The sequence below is a fragment of the Poecilia latipinna genome, unplaced genomic scaffold (assembly GCF_001443285.1).
Source record: "Poecilia latipinna isolate Pla-1442-1.1 unplaced genomic scaffold, P_latipinna-1.0 Scaffold271, whole genome shotgun sequence".
NCBI lineage: Eukaryota > Metazoa > Chordata > Actinopteri > Cyprinodontiformes > Poeciliidae > Poecilia > Poecilia latipinna.
Window position 1 is genome coordinate 547518 of NW_015112887.1, and position 21907 is coordinate 569424.

Genomic DNA, 21907 nt, shown 5'->3' on the forward strand with positions numbered 1-21907 from the left:
ACTGTATTTTTTTGTTGCAATGATTTTTTTTTTTTATGCTTTCCTCTTTTGTTGAGGTTTTTTTTTTTTTTTTTTTGGCCAGCACAAATTTCTGTTTTTTTTTTTTTTTCAATCTGTTCATGTAGATTTAGACAGTTTTCTTTCCTGATGATTCCTATACATAAAAGAAAAAATATGCAGCAGGTTCCTCTAATAGATATAGTAGGTTGTAAAATTATTTGTTTTACATAAATATTATTTGCTGATGCATGTATAAACCAAATATGATGCACATTGTTAGATGTGATGTTTTTACTGAATATGAAAAACGATTACACTTTCCTGACCATTGCTTTTCATTTATATCGTCTGTAAAACTCTTTTTTGTTAGACTTGAATGTATTAAGAAAGTAGTTTCAATAATAACAGTATGTTTTAAAAGCAAATAAGTAAAATAAGCCAAGTTAGCTGGTCATTTAACTATTTAGTCAGTTTCTTGGCTAAATAGAAGCTGACTAAATAGCTTCTATTTAGTCAGAACACTATTTAGTGTTTTCAGTGGCTTTTTGCCTTTGGTACAAAAAGTCACTTTTGTGGTATGCATGAGTATAATATGCTTTTTTTTGCAACATTTCCTCTGAGCATGCATTGGGTTTCTCTGAGACACTTTAATCTCCATTTTCTGAAAAAAAAAAAAAAAAAAAAAAAAAAAAACATCAAAAACAACCATGTTGAATTGTTTGGTTAAAATTAAAAACATTTAACACCCATTTTATAATTTAACATCTGTCTTTGGGGGAAAAAATGAAATAGGATCTCATATTTCTATCTGTGTTTTTATTACAGGAAGGCTTAAAAAGGTATGGGCTACTGTTGTGCAGACATTTCCTAAATGTTTCCGAGAGCTGACAGTTTTGTAGCTGTTTTTGTGACTTTGTTTGGGGACTAAATTAGTTCCAAGCTGTAGCTCACTCTGCCTGCACCTCATTAGCTTTCTTCTTTTCCCAGAACTCCTGTCGATGTGACTCGTCTTTTCCGGGATGTAGGAATGTTTTCCCCCAGGTCCTACTGATGAAATGGGTTGAGGCCTGGGCAAGGGCCTAGGTCTGCTCACTCAGGATGTTTAGAGGGGAAGAGGGTTATTGTCCAGTCTCTCCTCACCCCCCACCCACCACCCCAGACTCCCGATCCCACTCCTCCAAATCGTTTAATCTGAAAATCACTGCCAGCCGTGTTGCTGTGCTTCCCTACATCATAAGCAAAAGGGGCTCCAGACCCTAAAGGAGGGACAGTTGCTGTTCGACAACTTTGCTTTCACATTTCAAGGGCAATCCAGTCATGATCAGGAGGTGATGTGGCGATCACATCACTGCTTCCTCGTTCATGTCTTAACAGCGTTTTTTTTATTATTATTATTATTTCAGTGTGCTTTATATATATATATATATATATATATATATATATATATATATATATATATATATACGACATCATGTTAATATAAATCATAACATTTACTGTTTGCTTCTCATAGATGCCCTGCCTTTTTCAGCCTCTCCCTTTTTCTCTCCAACGTCCATTGCAGCTTAAAATATAAACTCCTCTGTTTTCTGTTCTCCACCTTCTCCCTCAGTTTTCTCCATCAGGAGCAGCTGACCTCACTCAGTCAAGTATTCGGTGACCTCAGAGCAAAAAGCACAGCCGCACTTACTCATACTTTCTTACTTCTCCACGTACCCACAATCCCATACCGGTCTGGATATTTGGATGGTTAAATGAGAAGCAGAAGAAAGGCACTTAAGTGAAAAAAGGTTCTGCCCCACGAGTCTCATTGGGGAAAGGCGAAGCCAGCTTTGTAGTAGTTAAAGTTGTGCGTCAGTGCTGTTAATGTTCTTAGTGTCGATGGATGGAGTGAGACAACACACCCAGTGATGCATCCATGCAGTTTGTGTTGTTTTCGTGATTTAGATTGACACCTTAACTGTCATGATGACACAAGTGTCCTCATGGGCCTGTTGACTTAGATGTAAGTGTTTTCAGGGTGACAGTTGAGGGCTTAAACTAAAAAAAAATATCATGTTACTGAAATTCTGCCTAAGCATGAGGTTTAATAATTTTGCAGAGTTGCATTTTACCTGTGTTAGTTTAGCAGAGAGTCTTGTTAGCATTTGCTGAACAATGTTAAACGTAGTAATAAAGTAAATTGAAGTTTGCAGTGATGACCTGGGGTGTAAAAAAAAAAGAAAATTGAATTTAAATTCATCATAAATGTATATTATTTCATTTTTGTCCAAGGTAAGCTCAATGTGTCTAATTACTGAAATTCATTGTCACAGATGGCTTCTGTCTTGGATGCCTAAAACAAGAAGTGCTGTAGGTTACAAATTCAAATTGTCATCATTGAGCCTAATTTACATTTTAACATATTTATCTGTTTCAGAATATTACCATGACAATTAGTATTCACTATGGCAATTAAGTGGGGAAAACGATAAATTGCTCAAATCGTTCACTCTTACTTTCACCTATGATGATATGAGATTAGCTTGTTTATGAAACTTTTGTCCTAAACTTCATGTCTTTAGAGTGTAATTCAAGTCTTAAAGTCTGATTTTATGACTTAAGTGTGACTTGAGTCTAAAATCTTAAGTCTAAGAGTCCCAAAGCCCCATCTCTGGTTCTCAGAGATTTATTTGAAATCTATTCTCAACTTCTAATTTATACTGAGCATCTAAGAAGCAAACTGTCCACCAACTGGTGGTCATTATTGCTTTCAAAATAAAAAAGCATTCGAGCATTTCTAACCTTCATTTAACCACATCTCTAATTAAACCTCTGCTGACTGCTGTAGAAAATCAGAGATACCTCTCATCCGTATTCTGGCTCTGCGACAGAAGGCAAGGTGTCACTTTTAACTCACAGAATAGCAGCTTTGGAGTGCCATGACAGATGGCTGGAGAGATTTGTCCCAGTGGTGATTATGCAATGAAGTTGGATTTTCAGTGACTTGTGGTCGCTCTGGTGTTGCGGCAGCAGTATAAAAGCGTGGCTCTTTTTTTTTTTCTTTTTTTTTTCCCTGCTACTGTATTCTCAATCTCAGTTGAACATTGTCTACATGCAGCCCTGAAAAAGAAACTGTTAACAGTTACTTTCAGTTAGTTAATTGCATAGCACAAATTCCGAACACGTCATTTCAACGCCTTTAAAAGATGAACTAATTCATTTCATATAGGGATGCACGATATATATATATCAGCATCAACATCAGTTATTGGCCGATGTTAGTCATTTTTTAACATATTGGTATTGGACCAATAACTTGACTGAATTTATCAAATTCAATTAAATTAAATTGTATGCAGTCCTGGTAGATTTGTCTGAATTAAAAAGCTAAATTACAATAGTGGATTTTTTTAAATTTATTTTCCTCAGAGTCTTTGCTATTTTAAGGAATTGTTTTTGTTCTTTAGAATTTGCAGGATTGTGAATAAGAACATGTTTGCAAAGAAATTACATAAATGCCTTATTTTTTTTTTTTTTTTTGCAAACAGACAATCATAAACTTTGATTTATGATCAAATAAATGAATTGGATTGCTTGCATTTGCAGTATTTTTGCTAGCCACATTGTTCTTTTGTTCGTCTTATGATTTCCCCTTAAAAATTTAAACACGCCTAGAGTTGACACTGACTGTTAATCCAATGTGATGATGACATCAGATGCCCATTCAAAGTTTAATGTCAATAAGAATTTCTGTCTATGACAGATGGAAAAACAAGGATATAAATACCAAAACAATATTAAAATATGACTTTCCTTTAGGTTTTAGTTTTTTTTACAGGTAAAAGTGTAAAATCCATTCAATCCCATGTGCACACTTACAGTATGAGACGTGCTGGTAACTTAGCAACCGCTTCCTGTCGGCTTGTCTTGAGCTTTCACATTTAAATACTTTCCTGAAGCAAGGTCACAAAAATTCTCCAAATGATTTGCATTTGTCTATAAAACTAATCAATCCGTCCTACGCTCTCCCAAAAATGTAGCTAAGCTATTCAATTTGGCAGTAGAAGCAGCATAACTACAGAAAAAAATATAACACATACTGTTGGTGTTAGAAATACACTTCCACAAGGAAGAAAGGAGAATTTGGGTCAGCTACAAAGTGCATCGAATCAGATTTATTTTTGTTTAAAATTTCGGAAAGATTTAATAGTGCTTTCAGTTGCTGTCATTTCACCGGCATGCATTTCAAATCAATTAATCTGTACTAAGTTGAACTGCAAAACTGCATGCATCTGGAGTCTGAAGTCATTCAGTTCCCCTTTTTTCACTCAATGCAGCTTTCTCTTGTTTGATAGGCTGCTGCCACTGCTGCATGTTGATTTCAGGCCCCTCTAATGAAGGAAGTGGATTGTGTACACTGTATGGGTGTGTCAAGTCACAGTTCAAACACATTCGCCTGTGAGTGAACTGTGGGCACACCATACCGTGGCAGAGAAGGAATGTTGGCATGGTGTGACTGATTGAGCAGATCGGCAACTCATTCAGCAACATCTCATCTCGCTTAAGGATTTACTGAAAGCTGTATTTGCTCTGTGCTTCTGTTCTAAACCGGACTTTGTAGCATGAAGTGGAACAGTGTGTCGTCACGCCTGCACACATGATGTAATTCCCCACTGGTCACTGATTGGCCCTTAACTTTGCATAAACTTTGGTTTCCTGGAGGAGCCTGTGTACTCTGGACTTAACTTGACTGAAAGAATGGTGGACAAGATATGGAGGAAGAGTTGGCATTTTTTTGAAAACAGACGATCTTTTCGCAGTAAGCCATCGCCTCGTAGGGCTTCAGAGCACAAGAGTGTGTAAGTAACGAAAGGAGTTTGTGAAAAGTAATAGATGTCTGACTGTTTGAGACTGTTTACGTGGCACTGGAGTTTTCTGACTTAAACATTTCAAAGGTTATTGTAAGTAATGTGTTCTAACCTCTTTGAACTTGATGAAAGTACTTCATTTCATTAGACTTCAGATAAAGGATGTTAGAACAAGCATTTTCTCATGTTTAGCTTATAAAAATTAATCTGCTGGTTTCAGTACCTCATTTGAAAAAGCTTATAAATCCCTAGAGCCAACCCGCTTTCTAATGTCAAAATATAATCTCAATATATCCAGACCCAAACTTTAAAATATCTCTGTCACTCCTTTTAAAATCGCTCCCTATCCCTTTGCTCTGATTTCAGTGTGGAAGGAGATGGACGGCCCAGTGAGAGCGGTCCTTCCTTGGACGGCAGAGCCAACTACGGCCAGGGTCCCGTAACTCACGGCTCGGCCATCAGCCCCGACCGATTCGACGGCCCGCTTTACAGCCACGGGGTCCAACCCGGGCCGCAGAGGCCCCGTCGGCCCAAACTCCAGCACTCGCAATCCATCCTCCGCAAGCAGGCCGAGGAGGAGGCCATCAAGCGGTCTCGTTCTCTCTCTGAGAGCTATGAGCTCTCTGCTGACCTTCAGGATAAACAGGTACACCTAGAAGTTATCTGGATTGGTTTCCTCTTGCCAAGTTTGAGTTATTTTGTAGTTGTAAAAAAAAAAAAAAAAAAAATTTAGATTTTTTTGGATTTATCAGAAAACCAGTTTTGTTAAGTGTTTTGAGTTCAGGGGATGATCTAGTACTGAGGCAGCGCCTCCTTTTTCTTACTTCCATCCACCATTTAAATTACACCAGTACATCTGATACCAGGCTGGCTCATCAACAAAATGGCGCCACCACCTTGCTTGACAGCTACTACAAGCTACTTGTGTGTGAACTCTTCACCATGAGATCATTTTTGGAGCACAGGTGTATTTCTTGGTTGTCACCCACTCTTTATTTACTACATCCGGTTACATTAGTGTTCTCACAGTTTCCAGTTCACTGGCAGAGTGAAAGTTTCTGTTAGGATAGTTGTCATTTGTTTGCAAGTGAATGTTCCCATACAGAAGGAAGAAGCATCAAAATGGAATGGGAAAATAAAACTTCTGGCTTTACGAAGCACCAGCTTCCACCTTGCTGAAAATGTAGAGCTTAAAAACCAGATCCCCTCTAGAAAAACTAACCAGTTTAAATGACCTCTATACCATTTCTGATAACAGTGGTTAAATATAGAAACAGAAGTCTGTCAGAGGCTGTTTCATAGCTGCAAAATGTGTGTGGTTCCCAATTTTCTGCGGGGCATTTAATTCTAATTAATATTAATAATTAACATCTGAGGTGAATTTATTAGTAGGCATTAATCTTTTATTTTAATTTCCAAACATGTTGATTAGAGGAAAGCCACAATAAATTCTAACTTGTGCGCCCAACTACTGTAGTGCTCTGGTGGTGGTGCAGGTTTACAGTTAATTTTCTCCTTCCTCTGCTTAGGTGGAAATGCTGGAGCGTAAATACGGTGGAAGGTTCATAACTCGGCATGCAGCTCGCACCATTCAGACAGCCTTCAGGCAGTATCAGATGAACAAGAACTTTGAACGTCTCAGGAGCTCTATGTCAGAGAACCGTATGTCCAGACGCATCGTTCTTTCTAACATGAGGATGCAACTTTCGTTTGAGGGCCCTGAGAAAGTGCACAGCTCATACTTTGAAGGGAGGCAGGTGTCCATGACTGAGGACGGCACCCCGCTGTCCATGGTGCAGTCTGAACGTGGGGACGTGGAAGTCCACCAGCAGGCAAACATGACGTCACACCCGCCGCCGCAGGCTGACCTGACCGATGCCATCACGGAGCTGGAGGACGCCTTCTCCAGGCAGGTTAAGTCTCTGGCAGAGTCCATAGACGATGCACTCAACTGTCGTAGCCTTCAAGGGGACGAGGGGCCTGACCCTGAGGCTATGGGCTGCTCCAAAGTGCAGGGAGAAGTGCCCTATCAGATGAAGTCCCACCGGAGGCCAGCTGGACGGATGCGAGACGAAACTGTTGCATCGTATAGTGACGTTACTTTGTTCATCGATGAGGACGACATTTCCCACCCTGCTGCTCTGAGGTCAGGAGACCAGCCGTCCAGTACAGAATCAGACTTACGGCTGCAGTCAGTAAACTCCTCCCAGGAGTACTGGCCTATTGACTCTAAAGATGAGGGTCGTGACACAGACACTAGCTGCCGCAGCACTCCTTCTTTAGAGTGCCAAGAACAGCGTCTTAGAGTGGACCACCTCCCTCTTCTGACCATAGAACCTCCAAGTGACAGTTCAGCTGAGCTCAGTGATCGCTCTGACCGCGGCTCTGTCAAACGACCGCCTGTATACGAACCTCACGGCCACATCGTGACGTCCTCCCAGGCGAGCCCCAAACACATATCCCACGGACCCCCGCCACGAGCGCCCTCCCGCGACGATGACGCGCCTCTGCGCCACCGCCACCGGCAGCTAGAAAGCCACCTGGCCATCAACGGCTCGGCAAACCGGCAGAGCAAGTCTGAATCAGACTTCTCAGATGGGGACAACGACAGCATCAACAGCACATCGAACTCAAACGACACCATAAACTGCAGCTCCGAGTCCTCGTCGAGGGACAGCCTCCGAGAGCAGACGCTAAGTAAGCAGACCTACCACAAAGAGACTCGAAACAGCTGGGACTCGCCAATCTTCAGCAATGACGTGATCCGCAAGAGACACTACCGCATCGGCCTCAATCTTTTCAACAAGTACGTACTCAGCTGTGATGGAGCAGCTGCTTGACTTTTCTTGTTAGTACCAAGAAAATAGACTGAGTGATTGCAAAGCCATTGGAGAAGCTGTGGCCTCTCTTGCTCTATAAATTGCATCCAGTTGTGTCTATATCAAGTTCAAAGTCAGTCTTAAAGTTGCTTTTTGAAAAAATAAATAAATAAATAAATAGTCGCTTTGTGTTTGTTGTGTAACAGAGATTTAGTTTTGTTTTGCAGAGTCAGATGAATGTCACAGTTCGATGTTAGAAGCTAAACCTAACTGACTATTAAATTACAGACATATTGCCGATAAGAGGTTTCTAACAGATTATTTTCAGTTTTAAAACCGTGTGAATGTTTCCCCATTATCCAAATGATAATGATGACTCCAGGAGCAATTAAAAATAAATGTATCATTTTGCCCACCTCAATGATCTTATGCTTGAATGAAAATGATCAACTAGCTCGCCTGAAGATGTCTTCAATAGGAATTTTCAGAGAGCTCAAGCAGTAACAGATCATTCTCTCCAGTTCTGGCATTAAGTATTAAAATTGTGATTAAAATTCTAACATAATGCTGCATGTTGAAATTTCAGGAAACCCGAGAAGGGCATCCAGTACTTGACCGAGCGGGGGTTCATTCCTGACACCCCAGTCGGTGTTGCCCACTTCCTACTTCAAAGGAAAGGGCTCAGCAGGCAGATGATTGGAGAATTTTTGGGCAATCGACAAAAACAGTTCAACAGAGATGTCCTGGAGTAAGTCTGATTTTTTTTTTCCTTCTCTTTTTATTCAATTCTCCCACTAATTTAAATAAAAGGAAACTTTTATTCATAGGTGTGTTATTATAGTGGTCATTCCTTTAAGCTAACAAGTGAACTTTCCAAAATGTTTACATTTATTTATTTACAATGAAGCAAATTGCTTCTCGGGTTTGCAGCTTGTGATATTTGCATCCGTTTTCATGTCTGAATGTCAAGAATGGAGCCAAAAGTAGCCATGGATCACGGTGTTAAATTTACCCTGTGCTATTTACTCAGTGAGAAGGAACAAGTGTTATCTGAAAGCAGTATCTTGGAGACCCAACACACCAGCAATGCACCCAGAGATTTAAAAGCGTTCTGTGGCAATCCCAGTCTGCCAGCATTTTATGGCAAATGGTTGACTGCGAGAAAAACTGTAATTAGCAGACTTTGCCATTTCTACTACAGATTTGACCAGATGTGACTCTGACATGTTCTTTTTTTTTTCTCCAACTCTCTGGTGCCGCTAGAAATTTTATATTTGAGAGCCAAGCAGTGGTTGAGCAGGTTTCACTTTTCTCTGCATTACAAATTTGTGTTATATATCTCAGTTTTATGTTACACTATATTAATGGAGCTGCTGTTGTTAGTCTGGATGTTAACTTCCTGCTAAATCTGTCTGACATGGCTGAAGCACAAACTTTGATGAAGAGGGATCTGCTTTATGTTGGTCCTTTCTTTAAATATGTGAGTCTAATTGTAACCTATTCCTTGGCCAAGTGCTTCATATTAAAAAAAATATTTAAAAAACACTATTTTTAATGAGTGGTCCCTGCAGGACTCTCCAGATCATCCTACACACTATAAATAAACTCTGTAGCAAAACTCCACTTTGTTTACAGCCATGTGACTGTAGGGTTCTGTCTCTAAAGGGTCTTTTTGTGTCAGTGTTTTAAAATAAAGACCCATTGTAGCTTTAATTATTACTATTACTGTTAAGAATTTGTAGGTTTTATGACTCTAAAGTGCAATATTTAGTGTATTTGATTGAATACTCTTAAATACAGTTAAAAATCTATTTTGTGAAAATGGTCACATTCTGTGTTTGTTAACTTTACTTCTGGAACTCCATCTTCTCTCCTCGTGTACCAGCTGTGTGGTAGATGAAATGGACTTCCAGAGCATGGAGCTGGATGAGGCCCTTAGGAAGTTTCAAAACCACATCCGTGTCCAAGGGGAAGCTCAGAAGGTGGAGCGGCTCATTGAAGCGTTCAGGTCAGACTACGAGCGACAACTTCACTCGTAAAAACATAAAACAAATCGTCAGCAAATCTCACAGTAAAAACAGTCTCAAACTCTGGACACCAATAAAAGAGAGTCATTTTTATGTTAACGTCTTAGTAAAATATTGCAATTTTTACAGTTACTCTTCTATTGTTTGTATAGTTGTTTTGTAGACAAAGAGGACCTTTTTTCATCATTACTTCTGCTTTCCTTGAACAGCATTGAAAGTATTTCCTCACAATGAAAGGGATCTAAACTGTATGTGTTCTTTGTTGTAAACTGATGTGTTTTCGCATGTTCAGCCAGCGGTACTGCATCTGTAACCCCACGGTGGTGCGACAGTTTCGGAACCCCGACACCATCTTCATCCTGGCCTTCGCCATCATTCTTCTCAACACTGACATGTACAGCCCAAACGTCAAGCCAGAGAGGAAAATGAAACTGGAAGACTTCATCAAGAATTTAAGAGGTAGCAAAGTAAAAAAAAGTTTATGGATGTATATAAAAAAAAAATGTTTTTGATGTGTGTTCCATGTAATTACAGTACAAGGTTTGGTTTTCCTGTCCTGTTCTTAAATGAAACTTAAAATACTCTGACACAGCAAGTCATCTGGATAAAAAAAAAAATATATATTGTGCTTTTAAAAAGCATTCCAGGAAGCTAAGGTCCGGTTGCCCCTCCCCTCATTGAATGCAGACATTAGCCAATTGTAGATGAGTTCAGAAAGAGGGTTGCTCCACCAGGTTGCTCTACAGATGTAGATATGCATCTACTGGTGCAACGCTTGAGTCGTTATGCAGCAATAACTGCAGTTCTTGCAATATCCATCTATGACGAAAATACTGAAAAGGGTCAGAGTTAAGAGAAAGTCAAACATTAAACCTACACATGTGGTTCTTACTGCTGCTTTGCGATTCTTGTCTTTAGCATGGCTTCCTCAGATTTTAGGAAATGGCCGTTATAAATGGCCTGTTAAATTACGGTTGTAGGTTCTGGGCTGTCTTTGTTTCTTGGTATGCCTGGTAAAATATGCAACAGGCCTTTTATAAGCTTTCATTCCAGTTAAAATCTTATAGTACATTTTTGTGTTTATAACTGGTTTACAGTCTAATGTAAACCAGGCAGCTGGTTTACATTAGACTGGACACTTGATGATCCTAAGATGTTACTGTTTGGTGTAGATCATTACCATGTGCCAATTTTTGTTATTTTCTTTCAGACAGTAAATGAATGTCCTCACCCAGTCTAGCGGTCAGTGACCTAAAGAAATTGCTGTCACTGCACATTTGTACCCCAGGAAAACGCAAAGTCATCGATTACTAATAATAAGTCCCAAAATCTGGGATGAACTCCCAAGTATTTAAGTGTAAATTAAAAACTACTTTCTTTGCTGATGTGGCACCAATAATGATTAATGCTTAAAGTAGGATTTTCCCCAGACTTAATACGTGAAATCAAAAATAAAGGCTGGATTCATTTTCAATATTTAAGTTTGTTTTAAATGAATTTATTTTAAATCATTCTGCCTAGTTTACCACAAAATGCCAATAGATATGGAGGGGTGTTTTTTTTTTTGTTTTTTTTCTGGATGCTTTATTTCTGGAAGACAGTCTCTCAAACTGTCATCCAAAAATATTAATTAACAGATGTATAGTATAAATCCTTTTTAATGTGCTTGGTGCAGTAAATCAGCTCTTTTGTCTTCTCCAGGTGTGGATGATGGGGAGGACATACCCAGAGAGACTTTGGTCGGCATCTATGAGAGGATTCGCAAGCGAGAGCTTAAGACTAATGAAGACCACGTGTCACAGGTGCAGAAGGTGGAAAAACTCATAGTGGGAAAGAAACCAGTGAGTAATCATACTTGTTTTACTATTACAGTCACAGAGATGTTGACATCATCATGTGTCTTTTTGGGTGAAATTGAAGAGATTGATCTCTTACCTAATTACTCACAGTCTAAAATGATCTTTTACAAGTCGAATCAGAAATGATAAAGTTTGGGAAATGTGAGGAATTTAAGGTCAGAAATGGTGCGTATGCCTTTGGCTACACTTGCGAAATTACTGACATGTCTGAATATAGACCTTCATGCTGGTGATTTTAACACACCCAAAGCCCTTGAGACGTGCTGCCCAGTGCAGCAGCCCTGATTAAAACAAATGGTTACATGACTCCACCTTGACGCGCTGTAGAAACTATGAGATTTCAGAGAAACTTACCTGCAGTGTTGAAACACTGAGGCCAGTGTTATTTCTATATTTAATTGAAACCGTTTCCAGATTTGGATGTGATTGAGCCTTTTATCCGTCCAGCAGTGAACACACCTCCATTATTCTACATTGGTCTGCACTGCTCAGCATGCGGCGCTGTCTCTGTCTGTCATGTGTAAAGGGTAAAACTGTGACTGACCTGTGAGGCCTTGCTCGTGAGGTTTGGTTTGCATAGCAGCAGTGTTTTACAAGTTCAGCCTGAACAAGAACTAGTTCTATTTTCGGATCAGTCTGGTCAAAGCTGCATTTATCCATGACCATAGTTCACCACCAAAATATTCAGATCTAAAGTCGCAATAAACCGGATTCTGTTCATTCCACAATCTTTTTATGACATAAAGTCTTTGGAAAAACAGAATAAAATATCAGATATTTTTAACATGTTTAATTTTGTAGCATTTACCACTCTAACTTGATTTTAAAATCTGTTTAATTCTTTGTTTTTCTATTTGATTTCTTTGCAAAACTGCATTTCATTATGGCCAAATTCCTCCCAAACAACTGTCCTCCTTCATGTTTGCCCATATCACCTGTCAGAAAGCAAAGTAATCTGAAATTGTTACTAAAAATCAAATAAGTTTAGAAGCACTTCTTGGTTTTTGTTCCTCACTTCAATAAAAATGTGTTCAATTGTTGGAGGTTTGCTGACAAAATTGTAAATCGAGTAAATTAAATGCTGCATTTGTGCAGTTTTGTCAGCTACAATGATGTAAATGCTACTCATCACAAGGTTCGTCCACCACATTGCTTAGAGGACACTAATCTTACTTCTGCACTCTTAGAAATCATGTACTCTGTTAAAAAGTGACCACTGGGTGAAAAAAGTGCCTTTTTTCATTCTTATTACATGTTCTACTGACTCTATGGATCTTAGTAATAACTAAATGGTTGTATCATTTATTATAGTGTTATTGATGTATTTGTGTCGTTCAAATTCAACAAAGAAAATGTAATTTATATATAATACATATTGTTAAAATTTGCAAATTTGAGTAATAATCTTGGAAACCTAGCTAGTTATTTATCTTCATAATAATCGCGTCAGAAATTACTGACTCTCAGAAATTGGCTATTTTCAAAGATCACTGATCTTTAACAAACCTGATACCAATTTTCTTTGTCTGAAAAGTTGCTAAATAAAGGACAAAGTCAAAGTTAACTGACTGCTCATATGCAGACATGACCTGGTTCTTGGGTCTGTCAGTCACGTAGCAAAATGGGACAGTGGAGGATTTTTAGACCTGCACAGAGATGGATAAGATTTGTAAATAAGATCTTTTTTCTCATGCATGAGCCGATCTCCCAAAATTAAGGAGTACGGGGTTAGGTTATGAGTCGGCATATTTATCGGTTCACCCCTAGTTTTATTGGATGCACGATTTTCAAGAGTTATTTATAGTGGGCATTGACTTAATTAAGAAAGATTTTTATTTCAACATTAACTGAAAAGTAACTGCAAAATGCAACATTTTCTGTCCTCTCTCTACAGATTGGTTCACTCCACCATGGACTGGGATGTGTAAGTAGCCTATTAATCTCATTAAATGATTTGTGACTCATCCAAGTTGCTGTATCTGCAACACACTTCTGTTCCCTATTAGTCTGTAGATTGAGGCCATAATAACCTCTAAAGCTTTTGTGGGGACTTTTTTTTTTTTTTTTTTTTGCCTCGTAGGTGCTGTCGCTGCCCCATCGACGTTTGGTGTGTTACTGCCGGCTGTTTGAAGTGCCAGACCCCAACAAGCCTCAGAAGCTGGGCCTGCATCAGCGGGAGATCTTCCTGTTCAATGACCTCCTCGTGGTAAAAGCCGTCTGCTCTTTCCACCTCCCTCTTTGCTCCTTCTCCGTCTTCCGCCCCAGGCCCATAAAAGCAATCTACTTTTTTTGATTTCAGGTAACAAAGATTTTCCAGAAGAAGAAGAATTCGGTTACATACAGCTTCCGCCAGTCCTTCTCTCTGTATGGGATGCAAGTGATGCTGTTTGAAAACCAGTGTGAGTGTTTCATATGACAGTTTGCATCTCAGAGGTTGATAAAGCCAGTACGCTACTCAAACCTTCCAGACTCGAACTGACCGGTTGTAAATTGCTCCCTCGTTTTCCAGATTACCCAAATGGAATCAGACTTACATCAGCAATACCAGGTGCAGACATCAAAGTTCTCATCAACTTTAACGCGCCCAACCCCCAGGACCGAAAGAAGTTCACAGACGACCTGAGAGAGTCAATTGCAGAGGTCCAGGAAATGGAGAAATACAGAATAGAGTGTGAGCTGGCTGACTTTTTTTTTTTTGTCCCTCCCATCCCCCCTCTCTTTCTCTTTCCCTCTCTCTCTCTCTCTCTCTTTCTGGCCAAGTTAAACAGAAACAGGGCATGGTCCTCATTATTCAGCTGCTTCAGTTTATAAGGAAGTAGATTACGAGAGGTCACAGCACAGCTCAGATTATTCTGGACATGCAGAGGTGGTGCTAAAATAAAGCGCAGGATGTTGAAATGTCTTTATGTCAGTCGAGTCCTTGTCACTAAACCCCGGTGTCTCCACGGTTCGTTTCCACAGCCGAGCTGGAGAAGCAGAAGGGGGTGGTGAGGCCCAGCATGTCTCAAAGCTCCGGCCTGAAGAAGGAAGCCGGTAACGGGGGCATGAACCGGGCCAGTCTGGACGACAGCTACGCCATGGGCGAGGGTCTGAAGAGGAGCGCCCTCAGCAGCTCCCTGCGGGACCTCTCCGAAGCAGGTAGAGCGAAAACACGGAGCTTGCGTTCTGCCAGCTGGCTTTCACACTGAAAGAAAAAGCAGTTTGCTTTTCTTATTCTCCTCTCTGCCGAGAAGTTTAAGGGGATAAAAATAGCAAAATGTTGTCACTGCACCATACATTGATTTTTAAAGTCCTCCTCGTTCCGAATTCATTAACCCTCTCGGGATTGGATGGTTTGGATTAGAAGTTGGGTTTCTCTTTTTCAGGGGTTTACAGTGTCTTGCAAAGGTATTCATTTCCTTTGAACTTTAACCCATTTTGTCAGGTTACAATACTTTTTATTTGAATTGTATCTGATAGACAAACACAAAGTTGTGCATAGTTGAAGCAGAAGAAAAATCTCCCATGGTTTTTCAATAATAAAGAAAAAAAATCTGCATTTGTGTTCACCAGCCTTTACTCAAATAACCCCTAGTATATAAAATCCAGTGAAACCACTCAGAAGTCACCTAATTAATAAATAGAGTTCAGCTGTGTGTAATTTAATCTCACATAAATCCAGCTGTTCTGTGAAGGTCTCAGATGTTCATTAAAAAACAAACGGCATCACGAAGACCAAGGAACATACCAGACAGGTCAGGGATAAGGCTGTGGAGAAATTTAAAGCTGGGCTAAGTTGTAAAACAAGAGCCGAACATTTTAAACATCACGCGGTGCCCTGTTCAGTTGAAAGTCTGAGCCATTTATCTAAGCTTTTAGTGAAGCAGCAACATTAATAACGAAGACTCATGTTACTCTGGAGGAGCTGCAGAGACTCACAGGTCACCCGCAGGGCAATCTGTCAACGGGAGAACTGCAGGATGCAGGAAAGCTGTTGACAGTTTGCCATCATCCATGAAGGAAACACAGCTAGGATGTGGAAGAAAAGAAGGTACTGTGGTCAGATGAGACTAAATTAAACTCATGCTTTAATGTGGACAAGTCGAGGTTTACATCTGAGTCCAACTGCAGCTCTGTGTTTACTGAAGCTCCCCATCTAATCTCACTGAGCTTGGCCTATTGTGCAAAGAAGAATGGACAAAAATATAACATTCTAGGCATGTAAAACTGATAGACATGCCCCAAAAGACCTGCACCTGTAATCGCAAAGTATTTACTCACTCAGGCTGAATACAAATGTAAAAAGGTTATAATTGTCTTAAACTTCATAATTATGCACTACTTTGTGTTGGTGTATCCCATAGAATCCTAATACTACACACTGATGTATTGATGTTTGTTGTTGAAACCTCAAAATGTCAGAAAGGTCAAAGGGTGCTCTTTCAACACACTGTATTTAAGAGTGACTTGATTGAGAAAAGGTTTAGCAGCTTTTGAACTTTTATTCCTGATCAATAAATAAACTGTTGGGCAGTTCTCACTCGTTTTTATTTGATTAAATTTCTTTCTAAACATCTCCTCATTCTTATGATTGCTTTTTTTTTTTTGTTCCCAAGCATTTTTACATTCCTCAGTTTTTTTTGTTTTTTTTGTTTTTTTTATATATATATATATCTAAAGACATTTAACACACACGTTTTACTCAGAAATCCCATGCCGTCTCCTTTCACCTGTAAGCAAACCGCAATCTGAACAGCAACAAGATGAAGATAGTCTTTGCATTGAGAATCACCCCATATCCACGTACGTCAGTGTGTATAACTGTGCCTTAGAATCAGGAATACATGTCATTCATTACAAATAACAGCTATGTGAAAGTTATCAGGTGATTAACTTGATAACACGATGAAATCCAGTTAGGGGGGGGGTCTGCCTCACAGTTCTGAGCTTGAGGTTTCTTGTTGCATCGCTCAACCCTCAGAGGGGGAAAACTCCAGGTCAGGTAGTTCATAGTCGTCCCTTTTGCCCTCCTGTCTCCTGTGTTTTTTTTTTGTTTTTTTTTTGTTTTTTTTTTGTTGTTGTTTTTTTCTGTGCAGGATGTGGCATGTTAGTGGGGTCATTTTTGTTTGTTTTATTTTATTTTTCCATACTCCATTCCACATGTATTTTACTGTCCATACACATCAGGTATTTTCCTGTTAATGTGTAATTATTGGTCATATATCACTGGCTGAGTGGGCCCTAAAGCTCCACCCTCAGACCTGGATGTGCCCACACATCGAATGTGCAGCAGCCACAGTTTTGCTTCTGATCTGTCTTCTGCTTTGTGACTCTCGCTGAGACTGGCTTTTATTTATTTATTTTTGATTTTTTTTATTTTTGCCCTGCCTGACAACCTTAACAGTGAGTTGTCTCAATTTACTCAAGAGAAAATCTGTTGACATTTTTGCTCCGCTAATGAACCTTGTGATGGGATTTAGAAATAACCCTGGGAGTTAGGATCTCCCGATACGAACTAAATTTAGACTAAACCGTAATGGAAAATCCGGTTAAAATTACGTAATTTTTTTTTTTTCTTCACTGATTTCTAATTTGACTTGGAAGTAAAAAAAAAAAAAAAAAAAAACAAAGCTCCACCTGCCCACCACCTCCCTCTCAGACCTGAACGCCCCTCTCTCCATCCCCCTCTATCTCTTGTATTTGGATCTTACTCACCGTCACAAGCCACTGCGCCGCCCCCCACCCCACCCACACCCACTTTTGGTTTTGGGCGGCCGGAACGTCTGTAGTCGACCCAGGAAGTGCTGTCGATCTCTAATCTCTGGTATTGCATGTCTCGGGCAGGCAAGCGAGGGCGTCGCAGCAGTGCAGGATCACTAGACAGCAATATGGAAGTAAGTTGGAAGCAGCTGGTATCCGAGCTCCTCTCTCTCTGTGATGATGTGCACTGTGAAACACTCCATTTATTTTTTTGGTCTTATACTTCCTTTGCTTCATAGACTCCAGTCCATTTGTTTGGATCATTTATTTTTCTTGATGGGATGAATTTATAACCTGCTTGCCTCAGTTAGTGTGCATGCATGGGTTGCTTGCCTCCCCTCTTTTTTTATTTCTTTTTGTTGTTGTTTTTTTTGTTTTGGTTGGTTTTTTTGGAAGCCAGAGATCTCCTGTTTTGGTCATGTTATATGACCAATATACACTCTACCCTCAAACAAGCATGACTCCCACTAATGCCTCCTCTGATCCCTCCTCCCTCCTCTCCCTGTCGCCTGTCTCTGTCTTTCATTCAGTCACATCCAAGCGGTTTTCATTTGGTTCTTCTCTTTGGCAGGGTGGTAGCTCTGAAAGACACTAGGAAACTCTTCATTTCCTGCAGCCCCTCTCCCTGTCTGGGTCTGTCTTTTATTTTTTCCTCTTATCCACAACTTTTCTTAGATGCTCTAAGGTTCCGCGAGAAGTGTAGCCTTCATAATAAGCCACGGGCTTCACACACATTAGAAAGATGTGGATTTCATCCATTCATTGTGCACTCATTCCATGTACTCATGAGTCAAAGTGTAGAATCTTGTAAATATTATGGGGCAAATGATGCTGTTTGTTCAGTTTTAGACAAAGCATGGTAAAGGAAAAAAATGCTTTTTTTTTTTTGCACCCATGGAGTAGTTTTGGATCCAAAACAGGAGGCAGAGTGCCCAACCCTGTTGTGAAGTCTGCACACGAGTGCTCAGTTCCTTCTGCCATCTGATTTCTAGTTGAATGCTGATGTGTGAATGATAAGTTTGCCTGTCACACCCTCTGCATGTGGAAAATGTGCCTTCATTAATAATGCTAAGTTGCATGTGTGACTTTTTTTTTTTTAGAGTTTGGCACAAAACAGAAATCTAGTTTTCCCAACTTCCTTCTCTTTTGAATATTTATCCTTGTCAAAGTATTTATGATCACAGATTTCCTTTTTCCAAGATGTTTACCTAACAGCAGAGCTTCTCTGAAAATGGGTTCCCTTTTTGTCATGAAAGCTGAAATATTCCTGCTGCTGCCTATCATGACATTTTTAGTTTTTTCATTTGCATGCTATATAACATTTTGCTACTTCTTTATCTGAGAAAAGAAAACAGTCATTCAGAGCCTCGCAAAAGTGTTCATACCCCTTGAACTTTTTCGAATTTTCACGTGTTACAACCACATGCTTTTTTCGTAGTATTTTGGATTTCATGCGACGGACACAAAGTTGCGCTTAATATGAAATATAAGAAAACATGATCTTTTAAAACATTTTCTAGATTAAAATATGAAATGTATGGAGTGATAAGTATCCCCTTTTTGCCTGATACCCCTAAATCCTTAATAATTCACCCAGTAAATAGTTTGCCAGTAGTTTACCTGCGTGTAATTTAATCTCTGCATTAAAAGCGACTATCCTCTGAGGTGTTCTATGAAAGAACATTAGTGAACAACTTGTCATGAAGACCACAAAACAAATCAGATGGAGACAAAGTTGTTGAAGTTTAAAAAGCAGAGTGAAGGAATGTCTAAAGGAACGTTCTTCTATCATTTAAAAATGGAAAGGTTATGACACAACTGCAAACTCCTATCGAGGTAAGGAGAACATTCAAACTTGAGAGAATCAGCCAACAGGCCCATTGTAACACTGGAGGAGCTGTAGAGATAATCAACTTAGGTGGAATAATCTGTTGACAACTATTAGTGTTGAACTGAACAAATTTGGTCTTAAAGGAAGAGTGAAGTCAGGTTGAAAGAAATTCAGGAGCCATCCTGCAGGCCATGTATGGGATACAGCAAATACGTGGGAGAAGTTACCTTGTTCAAGCGATAACAAAACTGAACTTCTTGGCCAACTTAGGAAACCATCTCCTACAGTTCAACATAATAAAGGCAGCATGCTTTTCTTTGGCAGAGACAGGGAAGCTAGTCTGCGGGGATGGGGAAATGGGTAGAGTTAAATGCAGGAAAGTCCTGAGAAAAAAGCTTTTCCCAAAAAAACATTGAGACGGCACACAATGAAATGTTGTAGGTCAGGGTTGTCCAAAGTCTGTCCTCAACTGCCAGCCTCCTGCATGTTTTAATTCTCCCCTTGGTGGTCGGACCTCCTCAGCATGTCATGTCCTACAGGGGCCTGGTAACGAGCAGTCATTTGATCCAGATGTGTTGAACCAGGGACTAAAACATGTAGGATTCTGGCCCTTCAGGACTGACTGCACATAATTGATGTAGGTCAGCATATATTTATATGACCTAGTCAGGGGTCCTCAAATCAAGTCCTTAAGGGTCGCTAACCTACAACCTTTAGATATTCCTTGTCCAACTCACCTGGATCAAATGGCTGAATTACCTCCTCGGTATGCAGACAAGTTTTCAGAGTCTTGCTAATGACATCATTATTTGACTCAGGTGTGTTGAAGCAGAGATGTATATAAAAGTTGCAGGACACCACCCTGGTTTTGAGGACTCCTGGTGTAGTGCTACATCAAATTGAGCAATTGTTTAAAAAAAAAAAAAAAAAAAAAAAAAGACTTGAAGGCAGATATTCATAGGTAATGTCAAACTAATCTAACTGATCTTAAGGTGTTCTGCAAAGAAGGATGGGCAGTTAGTCTCTGGATGAGCAAAGCCAGTAGAGATGCACCTCAAATGACTTATAGCTGTGGTTGCACTGAAAGGAGGTCCAAAGTTTTCACTCAGAATGACCGAATATAAATCCACACCACACCACTGCATCATTTCCCTTCAGCTTCCCAATTATACCTTTGGTTTGTGGTTGTAATCTGAGAAAAGGTAGAATTGTTCAAGGGATCTGAATAGCATTGCAGGGCACTATAGTCCTAGTAATGCTTCACAGCTTTAGTTTATTTATTTGTTCACTTTTTCCTCTTCCAGGGGTCCATCATTAGCAGTCCGCACACACGTCGGAGACCTACAACAGCACGTGAGGGCTCCTCCCGCGGCCATCCCTCCATCCCCAACTCGGCATCAACGTCCATCCTTGGGTCGCTCTTCGGCAGCAAGCGGGGGAAGCCCTCGTCTCAGAGCCAGCCCCCTCTGCCGCCGCCCGGCCACCCCACCCTCATATCGCACAAGCCGCACCCGACCAACCTGCATCACACGGCCCAGGTGGTGCACACGGTGCAGGCGCAGCTACACGGCCCACACCCCCAGTACTGTCAGGTCCCGCAGAACCCCCCGCCTTACCCCCACCCCCACCACTACCACCCGCCTCCCCACACGCAGTACCACCAGCACCCGGCCTACTCCTCGCACGCGCACCACCACTCGCAGCACGGCCACTACAGCCAGCACCCGCACCACGCCCAGCACCCTCACCACCACGGCCAGCAGGCGGGCCCAGCACACGGCGGGCACAAACCCAAACACAGTGGCATCAGCACCGTAGTGTGATGCTCCTCGCGCGGAGAGACGGGAAGACAAAGGAGGAGACTTTATGAAGGAAGGACAATCGCTCACACCAAAGGGACTGACAGCATAACTCTATGGCCTGTCCACTGTGTTTCAGCTGCTGTGCTGGGAAGCAGTCACACCCAGACACCGCTTTCACTTCCAGGTCCAACTGATATGCAGGATAGAAAACGGATTCAAATCTTCCAATAGGGGCCTTCACTAGTTTGCCTGATTTGGGGCTTCTGCGTGTGGAGGGTTTGGGCGGTCTGCACAGGAAGATGCTGTTTAATTTCCACAAGCTCCAACCTGCTGCTTTATCCCCACATTTACCTACCATTACATAATCAGGAGGAAGGAAGCCCTACGATGAGAACATGTTTGACTGTTTTTTTTTTGTTTTGTTTTGTTTTTTTCACAATTTCAGAATTTCAGCTGTTGAGTCTTTGGTTTTTGCAAATCCTGCCATCATGTGAATGCTATTTGTTGTCGCCTCCTCTAGAGCTCATATATAATACAAAAAAAAACAAAAAAAACATATATATAAGCATTTCACACTGTCAACGGACAGCTAAACAACTCATAGTAGTTCTAGTGCTGTATTTACTGTACACGACAGCTATACGTTTTGTGTCTTAGCTCTCATTAAATAAATGTGCCAATTATTAACGCATAATCTATTTAGTCGAGACTTCATGTACAGTATATTGTGTGTAAAGTAATTTGTAAGATTATACTTACAATTATTATCAGCAAAAATGGCGTCTATCAGTATTAAGCTGACTCAAGTGACGGGTTGTAGATCTGAAAAAGGAGCAAACTCCCCTTTTGCCCGGGCCTGGTCCGGTCAAGGCCTATGATCTGTTTTAAAGCTTTTTTGCCTTTCTGGTGAATTAAAATAATAATAATAATAATAAACACCCAAAACAAAGCCTATAGATGGCAGCTGCTGCATATTTGAC

The 21907-nt window shown here is 40.4% G+C and overlaps 1 protein-coding gene across 8 annotated transcripts in view; it reads left to right on the forward strand.

Annotated features, from left to right (window-relative positions):
* The window catches only part of LOC106948087 (IQ motif and SEC7 domain-containing protein 1-like), a 133488-nt gene extending 111967 nt beyond the window's left edge, over positions 1–21521 (forward strand). For 4 of the 8 annotated variants that reach the window (XM_015033553.1, XM_015033556.1, XM_015033555.1 and 1 more), the window contains exons 2-14: positions 5217–5496; positions 6380–7656; positions 8256–8417; positions 9555–9677; positions 9989–10155; positions 11398–11537; positions 13450–13479; positions 13636–13761; positions 13855–13954; positions 14065–14226; positions 14517–14693; positions 17379–17428; positions 20430–21521. In XM_015033553.1, coding sequence (XP_014889039.1) covers positions 5217–5496; positions 6380–7656; positions 8256–8417; positions 9555–9677; positions 9989–10155; positions 11398–11537; positions 13450–13479; positions 13636–13761; positions 13855–13954; positions 14065–14226; positions 14517–14693; positions 17379–17428; positions 20430–20948 — 3313 coding nt within the window. In that variant the 3' untranslated portion in view covers positions 20949–21521. Of the gene's footprint in view, positions 1–4725; positions 4842–5216; positions 5497–6379; positions 7657–8255; positions 8418–9554; positions 9678–9988; positions 10156–11397; positions 11538–13449; positions 13480–13635; positions 13762–13854; positions 13955–14064; positions 14227–14516; positions 14694–17378; positions 17429–17865; positions 17928–20429 lie in introns of those variants that run through there. The other 4 variants (XM_015033558.1, XM_015033554.1, XM_015033552.1 and 1 more) reach the window with 4 other exon arrangements.
* Positions 21522–21907: the final 386 nt, after the last annotated feature.